Source organism: Mizuhopecten yessoensis, unplaced genomic scaffold, assembly GCF_002113885.1.
Source record: "Mizuhopecten yessoensis strain PY_sf001 unplaced genomic scaffold, ASM211388v2 scaffold716349, whole genome shotgun sequence".
NCBI lineage: Eukaryota > Metazoa > Mollusca > Bivalvia > Pectinida > Pectinidae > Mizuhopecten > Mizuhopecten yessoensis.
The window spans coordinates 747,558-758,269 of NW_018480072.1; the positions used below are offsets into that span (position 1 = coordinate 747,558).

The 10,712-nt window shown below is 36.4% G+C and overlaps 1 protein-coding gene across 1 annotated transcript; it reads left to right on the forward strand.

Moving 5' to 3' along the window:
• The first annotated feature begins 5,414 nt into the window (after positions 1-5,414).
• LOC110443510 lies at positions 5,415-8,629 on the forward strand. The gene is made up of 2 exons (XM_021487766.1): positions 5,415-6,316; positions 7,074-8,629. The coding sequence occupies exons 1-2, from the start codon at positions 6,103-6,105 to the stop codon at positions 7,529-7,531; spliced, it is 672 nt and encodes a 223-aa protein (XP_021343441.1). The 5' UTR covers positions 5,415-6,102; the 3' UTR covers positions 7,532-8,629.
• Positions 8,630-10,712: the final 2,083 nt, after the last annotated feature.

A 10,712-nucleotide genomic window follows, 5' to 3' on the forward strand; every position in this document is an offset into this window, starting at 1 on the left:
CTCTAACGCTAGATATCTTAAATTCTAGCTAGCATTATGATATAATTCCGTTCTTCCAGCCACTGTCTAACCCGTATTAAAACTGACATCGAATATATCTATTTATTATGTTTCTGATTGTTCACAATACATCGCGACAGAGACATCGGCATATCATGTTATATACGTTTCTGGATAGCGCCAGTCAATTTTGAATAAAACCGGCTGAAATACTTTGGATCTCCTATACTGACTTGTTTTGTCAACATTACATTTCAGAAAGAACAAAAAACAGAAACGTGATGGGGGAAATATAAATATATAAATTCCTCGCGATCTTAATTGTTTACTTCAATACTATGATTTTGTTGAATTTGATATTGGTGGAGGGCAACCTCGGGTCCCAGGAGAAAGTCGCATCAACGCTTATTACTAAGATGTTTGCATGGGGCCGAGGGTGGGTTGAATCTATCAGTCTGACAACTTCTCGGCTGTTGTTGAAATAGGGAAAAAAATGTTAAGAATAAAATTATAGTTTCCTGAGACTATAGTAGCGGTGACTCTAAACATGACATTGAGCGCACCCACCTCGAAATGACAAGTACGTTATATGAGCTTTTTAATTGATATATCTGACAATAAATAAAGTTGCCATAGCGATGACCTTGAATGCAGCACCTTGAGATGCGATTTTATCAACTACATCATGAAGTTTCATTCATAATAATTTGTAGATAAATAAATTCGTGAAAATTCGTTAGCGATGACTAAAAATCCTGCAAATAGTAACAGCTACGTATAGTGACCTTAACCTGACCTCTGCGTTCTTAAAGCCAAACCATAATTTAATATTTTATTATGCTTAATATGTGTGTGAAGTTTCAGAAATATTTAATGCCACAGATCAGTGAAGAAATTTACATACGTACGTCATCGATTACGAAAGTGAAAGTATAAACAGTGATTTACTTTACCAGCACCCCGTCCGAGTAATGAAACCCACGTTACTAAATATAGCATGTGTGTTAATTCTTCAGGAAAAATTTACAAAACGAAGCACTGAGGGACAAACTGTACGTAAGTAATATATTAACTAAGAGGAATACTATTAATTAAGAATTTCGTGTATGTTTGATTCAAAGGTAGGTTCAATGCCCGGGGGCCTCCTTTCGTACTCAAATTGTTTATTTGTGAATGTAAAATAACGTCTTTCGGATGTTTTCTGGAAATCTTCACATTTCAGGAGGCGGGTACGTGCTTTACATGATAATGTATGGATCTGTTGCTCTATAGTGATATTGCCCGACCGTACTTTATTTGATGAGCAGGAAAATCGTTGGAGTATCTATAGGTGTAGACGTAAGCTGTTGACTACTAACAAGTTAACTGTACATGGGGCAGAGTAGTATTTTCTGAATATATAACATACATTTTGTATGTGTTTTACAACCTGAGTATGTTATGCCACATGTCCATTATAGCATATGTGTATATTATATCACATGTACATTATAGCATATGTGTATATTATATCACATGTACATTATAGCATATGTGTATATTATATCACATGTACATTATAGCATATGTGTATATTATACCCCATGTACATTATATCATGTATGTATGTTATGCCACATGTGTATATTATACCACATGTACATTATATCTTATATGTATGTTATGCCATATGTGTATATTATACCACATGTTCATTATAGCATAGTGTATGTTATATCACATGTACATTATATCATATATGGATGTTATGCCATATGTGTATATTATACCACATGTACATTATATCATATGTGTATGTTATATCACATGTCCATTATAGCATCCATGTATGTTATATCACATGTACATTATATCATATATGTATGTTATGCCACATGTGTATATTATACCACATGTACATTATAGCATCTGTGTATTATGAATGTGAACATCTTTTTAAAACTTTTGAAAAAAAACTAGAAACACTGACAGGTCAGCAACGGTTTCACCATGTGCCTGACCGACCTCCATTCCCCAATCCCCAATCTAATTTTAGTAAATGTAACCTTGACCTTGACATTAAAAACGGTTCAACCCCTTATTACGCATCTACAGTTTGCAGTGTATCACCATGTCAAATTTCAGAAAGATTAGTCTTTCGGTTTCCAAGAAAATCTTCGGAAACGAAAGTGTAAACGGACGGACGAACACCGTGATTATTATAGGCACGGAATTAGATTATTTCAGTCCGTGCTAGAGGACACCACCACCGGATTAGATGCGAGGCCCTTATTAGTACTTTGTAATGTAAAAAGCATTAATGATATGAATTATAATACATTTTAAATAACACAATGACTCGTATTATTTTTAACTTGAATAGGAGTTAACAGTCTTTTCCGGGTTGTACAAAACGAGAGCTAATTCTTTGGTAATAAATTAAAGGCACTCTGCATACAAACATTGTTGTATAATATAAACTTGATTTATTTTACAACAATTACGAAACAATTTATTTCAACTTATATTAATCACTCTTGTTGGCCCGGATGTTAGCGCGCGGGGTCTTACCGTAGGAGGAAATCGGAGTACCCGGAGAAAACCCATGTGGTCGAGCAGTTGACCCCATACCTGGAGAAAATATTTACACATACAGAACCCTTAATAGCGTAACAAGTTGGCCCCAACAGATAACATACACACTTTTTCTCCATTTTCCGTGTGTGTAAGATAGAGCTGTCCAGGGTAAGAAAGGGGTGTAAGAATAAAGAATATTATATTTTTTTTATGCCCAGGGGTGTAGAATAGGGAAATTCCTAAGGGTTTTCAAAGGGTTTAGCAAAACCTGAGGCTTCGCCGAGGATCTTAAATTAATAGTCTTAATATCAGGCGCGTATCTGTCTAAACGAAATGCAATGACACTTTTCCATCCAGCCAGCGTAACGCCCCTACCCGAACTAATATGAATTGTAGAAACTCTGTGGCTTTTATTCAATACACATTTATCTAGAATTTCTTAAACAAACGAGCCGAATTGTTATTGATATGATAGAACATAACATTAAATTACTAATAATAAAATTGACATCGAATAACCTAGATTCTGAAGTTACAAAAATCTATGAGTTTATCATTATGGACAAAAACAGCCAAATTTGATATTTTCCTTAAAAAACGTAAAAACACCTATATATATATATATATATATAAATATAATCACTAGCTTGGACCATACAACATGGCAGCTACGCGCCGGTATATGACAATAAATCTTGCAGTTTTGTAAAACTTTAGAGAGCTATGTCAGTCAGCAGGGCAAATCAGTAATGCAGGACGCTTTGAAAAGCAATCTTTTCGCAATAAGAACTGTAAAAGCTCAAAGTATAACCACGTTTAAAACAAACTGAAACAAATGGAGAATGGATAAGCTAGGTCTCTCAATCTACAGTACAAATGGCCAAAAATAACAACATGTCTTTCATAACATAACTCATATAAAACTATACATACAATATACATGTACATAGAAAGAGTAGTAAGTGTCCTTTAAAATGACTTATCATATGCTTGTATCGTATTTTAGCTCGAAATACGATCTTTCATTCCAAAATTGAAGAAAAGTCTCAAATGTCTAGTATTAGACATCCTCGATATCCAGGGGGTACGTCATCCTCGATATCCAGGGATCACGCTCACTTTCGCTCTCTGCACCCCTGGAATATGTCATAGCAAAATTGAAGGCACAGTGTGCGCCACCTTGTTGATGAGATAAGAAGACTAGATTGATCCTTTGAAATACATCAAAAGAATCTCGCGGTCACACAACGGTAAAAATTGACAGGCTTTGAAGTTGTACGTCTCTCCTTTGTAATCTTCAAAGGACAAGTATCAGGCTAGCGATTGGTCAGGTGGTTTTTTTTACCTGAGATAAATCAAACAGCTATCTTCGTGCCTTCAATGTGCTATGTTTTATAATATGAACACATGAAGAGGCGTTGGTGTTTTAATTGTTGAAATTATCTGTAAATTATTGAAATACAAAAATATGACCTGCTATTCCGTTCATTGTCACACTTTTTCTTCTCGTATTTTTTGGCAATACTCCAATGCGACATTCAATTACTTTTATTAAAGAATGTATGAAAAAAGACTTCTTTTTTTTTTTTTTTTTTTTTTTTAAGGTTAAGAAGGGGCCGNGACCAGGTAAGTTAAGATTCGGCGGAAGTGTTTTTTGTGTCACAATTGTCCAAATATTTTCCTTTTGGTACATTAAAGTGGTGTTATTCAGTGAATATTTGATAGAGTGTCGATGTGAAAATGATTCCATAGCTAAATTTGATTATTTCAAATTCAGTTTCAAATAAGTGCTTTCTAATGTCGGATTTCTAGTACATTTTGTAATTGTTTTAAGTAACAAGGTAGCTGCTGACTTTGCGGGTGGACTATCTGCCTCGTAGCTGTATATTTTATTCCGTGCAGTTTACTTAAGGAATTGCCTAGTAACTGTAACCAATAAGAGGTTAGAACTACAAACACGGCACCCAAACATGTTGTATACAACGTCATCATTTTTAGTGTTGCCATTTTTTTTATAGGTTATTAGATATAACATGAAAAAAGTCTTCCATTGGCGAAATAGAGAAACATTAATGATATGAAAATTCATTCAAGAAAATATTATCTGTTATGGCTTCAATTTGTAAATTTTAACGTTTTAAAGGAATTTATTGATACGATTTCCCGTTCGCTGTCTGGGAACATTTCACGTCAGATATTTATTCCATTTGACCTTCAATACCACTGATGATCCCAGAGCGATGAACTCGACATATGGTGCAGTAAATGCTTTCTTTGTCTGGCTTTGCTTGGCATCAAAGTTTTAATTATGCGCCTTCTTACGCCGCATCGATATTTTTAGTAATTGCTATAGTAACTATGCATGACTTTGACGGTCGCTATATGTAGATCAGTAACTGCTAACTGGTTTCAGAGTGTGGGTTCGTGATATCTTTCTTTGTGTTTTAGAGTCTCCTCGGTCATTTTCTGTCTTTTTGTCCTTGTGTACTGAAAATCTTTACTGTAAAGCGATAAATTGACGCGGTCGTTTTATTTTCGCCCTTAAACGAGGGGGCAACTCTTGTTAAAAAAACACTGTATTTTACAGTTAGCGCATCATTAAAATCCAAGGTTCGCTCTCGTAATCATTTTCATATCTGGAACCTGTTAATGTCATGACAAAGTCCTGTTCATAGGGATCAGAGAAGAAATGTATCATCTATGGTGGAACCCTTGGATACAGCAGCTTTTTTTTAATAAAACTTAGTAATTTTAATTACTATAAATATATTTCAGTTGAAGATGCTAACGATATTTCGCGGGATGCTATTTGTGCCGTTTGGGTTTCGGAGCAATTTTCCGGGGTTTCAATTTCGCAAACGACTGCCAATAAGCAACTGAGTAATTAACTATATCAGAAGTTCGCACGATGAATATGTTTTACATTTTGTTCAAAGTCGTTAATATGAAATGATTAAATGAATGAATGTTTTTTTTTTCGAAAAATAAGAGCTACATACCGTATTATTGTTAATAACACAGAGGTATATATGCTGATGCATCGGTTGATGCTTCACTTACACTTAAGGATTCATCTACCACTGTCAACAAATTAACTAAGGGTTGGAAAACTGTTTCTTTCCGGTATGACTATTCATAAATCATTTCTGAATAGAAAACCATACCTTTCATGACTTTTATGAGAAATAATAAAGATGAAATGAACAAAATATCATCAACAACAGTATATTGAACGTAAACTCATTAGCGGGGCTAAACCGGGGTTTAAATCCTTGATACACTATCGCTGTAACTGATTGAGCTACTAAAGGTTAACGGAAGTGTCCTGCCAAACTGTGCTAACGTTATATCCAAACGGAAGTTAAGGGGAGGTTACTGTACATGTATCCAGGACAATAAACCACAATGCAGTGGGAAAAGGATCCTTAACGGGGGATATGCTTTGTTATTGTTATTTTCTTTTTAAAACGCTAATATTGACTGTTACATTATTCCTTCTCAATTCAGATTAAATCGTATGCAGAAATCAAGCATCATCTTGCTTGTATGAACAATGTGACGAGTGACAGCATTGACATTGTGAGGGGCCCTTTTATCGTAGAGACCAAAGAGGAAATGACGTCACAAAGTGAGATGGCGCTGATCATACACCCCAAGGAAAGACCAATATGTGCCCTTTCTGGAAGTACGGCACCAGACATGTTCGAGGGTTATATGGCGGACGGAGCACGCGTCAAAATGGCCTGTGGTCACGCCGTCAGTAAGTTTTGTATTCACCTAATTTTTTGAACGGTTAACTAAAACGACCTGTTTATTTCTCAACCCCGTTTTCATATGACCCTGACTGTTGCGAGGACGTTAAACCCCGATAATTAATTGTCTAAGCATTTACTTCCGGTTAGTAAATACTAAATATAGATTGTATTCAGGTTCATATAGCACAACGTATGGAATGCTTTCGATGACTAGCGCAATATGTAAGCTGTCACCTTTATCAGACAAAGGACTAGTAAAGCGAATGTACATATGAACATTTCGTCTGGAAATAATTCACCTTTTTAACTTTCATTTGGTACGAAGAAAGGTAGACGTTCTTGAGGAGAGGATTTTCAAGATTGATGATTTTTTTCCAGTTCTCCATAATCTCTCCCGAGAAATACAGTGTCACAATGCAGCTATAACTGTGCAGCAATATTGTCAACCCGAAATTTCCTACTTAAACAATAATCCACTTATTTATCACGCTTCTATCATTTTTTAATTTCGCGTGTAGAAAAGTTCTCATTATTACCCTTTAAATAGGTTGCGGTATAGAAACATTCGCGTTGACAATGGTTCCGAATTCTATATATTCTATATATCTATAATCTATAAATAAATATTCGCATGTGAATATTTTCGCGCTTACTTGCTAAAAACGCGGATATGTCCTCACCGCGAAAATTTCGATTTGCACGGTATTCTGTCTATCATGGTTTACATACAAATGTATATACCTACATATTTCCACTTTTCAGCACCAGATAATCTTTACCGCTTCTGTCTGACGTCACTCAAGGATAGTAACGCAACATTCAGATGTAAGATATGCCTCACGACATGGACGTTTGAGGAAATCACGAACAAGGCTGCTTTGTCTGATGATGAAAGGATCTTCTTCAAACAACGAATTGATCAGATCGCACGCATCACGACTCTTGGCATAAAGCCTATTGACAAAGGAGCTACGAATGACTTATTACGAAACTGCGGAAAAGTGACCATGGGTTACAGCAATATTCCAAACGTTCCAAGCATACGCGCATGCCCTAAGTGCTTCCAGTTCATAGAGCATCTGAAGGGATGTAAAACTATGACATGTTCCTGTGGTAACGTGTTCTGTTTTAGCTGTCTAAAGGTAGGAGTAGGAAATTCACTGGCGTGTGGTTCGTATGGAACTGGATGTCCCGTCGCCCCTGTCCAGCAGATTGGGTAAACAGCTCATGACATCGTGATGCGTATTGTTGTCTTTTCAAAGTGCAATAGTGCAGGTAATACGATGCCATTCAGACTAACATCCATCGATGTCTGTCAGCATTGTCTTATCGTAATTAGATGCCAATTCTGTCCAGATTTGTTATACTTCATAAAGTACTCCTCACAACTGCTGACCAGTCCGTAATTACATACCACTTTGACCAGCATTAGGACGGATGAAAGTTTTACCTGACACACTTTCCTCGTATATGATGCTGACCACAATGCCGCAAAGCCTGCCAGTTTTCCCGTTACGCGACCGCGAGATTCCTTTGATGTACACTAGTCTTCTTGTCTCATCCACAATGTGGTGCACACTGAGCCTTCAATTTTGCTATGACACATTCCAGGAGTGCAGAGAGCGTATGCAACCATCAACGATAATGCAACCGGAAGTACAGGCATATTCCGATTACCTATCATGAACTTCGCGGTAGTTTTCCGCCTTTAAATGATTAGAACAGTCCAACACCAAGAGTAGCACCAATGGTTATCATCAAGATAAAATGAAATACAAAGAGCTAACAAAGCTTGATTAACAACGAACTTGTCAGTGGTGACACCCGTCAGTTATTTTCATAAGAGAAATTACGACTACTGGTTCAAATACGTTGTATTTGTTTTAATATGTCTAGTCAAATATAAACTTGACGTCCGTGATGACAAAGTTTAAAACATCTTTCAGGATTTATTGAAATTCCAATTCTGCAATCCGTTGAAATGTCAAATTTAATGACGTCATTAACTTGTCACCAGCCTTTAGGTGATTGCAAATCAATATATCTAGTGATCGGAATGTGTTTTATAGAAATATCAGTATTGTGTATCGCATTGGGAACATAACATCATCATAATTCTTTGTACATCTGCTCTATTGTGTCCTCTGCTTGTGGACACTAAAGCGACAAAAATAAATCTGTTTCTCCCATCGCAACGATTGGGATTTATTATATCAATAAATTATGCGTATACCTCCACTCTACTTCCTAACAACCGTTTTGTTTCCTTACGCCTCTCTTGTTAATAAATCTCTTTTGGCATTGTTGTTTAATGTTCGCTCAAGTAAGGTAGGCAATGGGTTCTGTCCCATGCTGGGATATACCACAGTCTTCAAAATTGGAATTGTTAACTAACCCCTTAATCCCTAATTAACGTTCAGAATTTAGGTTGATAGCAAAAATTGTTAACCCATCGTCAGTATAACGTGATCGGTGGGTTACTGTGCTAGGTGTTTTCGGCATGGTATTTTAGTGAGGTAACATCTAAAAGTCGGCAGCAGATACACCAACATACCGCCTCATGCGCACATACATAGAAGCACGCATACATAAGACACGTGAAGACACGTCCTTAAATGGCCTTAACTGTAAATAGGGCGTTAAACGAAAACCTAAACCCAAAAGACAGAATGGTAATCCTCTATACTAGATGGTACCCTGAAGACAGAGTGATAGCCCTCTGTACCAATGCCTAGATAACCCAATCCTCCATATACGAAGGTAAAAATACTCTGGAAAAAAAATAGCAATTCACTTTACCAGGGCAGAGATACTCAGAATAATGGGTTGTTAATCCTCTAAACCAGGGCAGAAGTAACCTAAGACTGACTGACAACCTCAGGCGTCTCACATTCTGCTACCACTAGCCCTCCACCACTGGGTCGCGGGTTCGAGGCCTATACGCTGGGCAGTCGTCAGGTACTGGCCGTAGGTCGGGGTTTTTTTCTCCGGAAACTTCGGCTTTCCTTCACCACCAAAATCTGGCTTGTCCTTAAAAACCTCAAACAAACCACACCAAAGAATGACAATTTGTTAGTAAAATGACCGTAACACACACAGATATTATTTGCAGCTTTAAAATTGGTAGCAGATACAGTATGCTGAAAGTGTATAGCAGATGTTTCGTCCTTCTTGGGCTTATCGACGATGCTAGGAGCCAAGAAGTGGAAATCGATTTTTTTAACTTCTGTTTTAAACTATATTTCCTCAGCTGTTGTAATACTTTAGCCATCCTATTGGTGATTATCCAGGCTATTCAATATTTGTCTACCCAAGTTTTTTTAATTTTGTTACATATTTTTTTTTTACATATACATGTACTTTATAAATTACACTGTAATGTTTTGATACCATAGAACCGTATTATATAAAAATAACACATATAAACTTGGAAATTACGTTTTTGACGGATGTAGATGTCATCTTCGTTAAAAAAAAAATGAAACTGTAAATAATATCAGCTACGCTTGAATGTTGTGGCAATTTATTATTAAACTCGTGATTTCAGTTGACAGTTACATATTTATATGTAAATTCCAAATCATTTGAGAAAATGAAATATTTTTTCTGCATCACACTAGCTTAACAGCTCAATACTGCATACGTCAGAGTAATACTCGCTGTTTGGATTACGTCGGAGCAAAAAGTTAGTTTTGCGTTAAAGGGACATCACGTGAAGAGCCATATTTTTTTGTAATGAATGTATGCATTGTATGCACTTCCACTTATGTTACCTCGCTATCCCCATATTCATAGTCCGTTCCAAATGTCCAGTTTGACCACTTGAATTGTCCGGGATAGTCCTGCTAAAATTAGCGCCGATAACGTCACCAGACTAGGCAGTGAAACGGTTTCCAAAGGGGCCCCCAGAGAGGGGCCGTTAGGCAACTGCAACTTCTTACCGCACTATGAATCCAAGTAATATGATTTCTAAGTCCGTATTCAAACTCAACCATGGAACAAACCTTTCTGTAAAAAGGAATATTCACGAGACGAATATCCCTTTTCAAATGTTTTCATAAAGTGCATACATGCAATGACAAACTACACGCGTATAAAAAAGGGGAAACGTTTGTGAATTATGTTTATTACATTGTCCAACTCAATGTCCTTGGCCAATTATTTTTTCTAAACCATGCATATAAATTTATACTCCATACGCTTACACTTAGTAAGTCATATTAGCCATCACACACAATAAACTGTTTGGCAATACCACTACGTGTACATGTAGAATATGTGTCAGATATGGAACGTGTTGAGATACTTGATAACTATATTTTTCAATACTTTACATAGATTAAAGCATTCTTGTAAATGGACAACTTTTCTTTAATCATTTCTTTTTTTTCCGAAACAGAA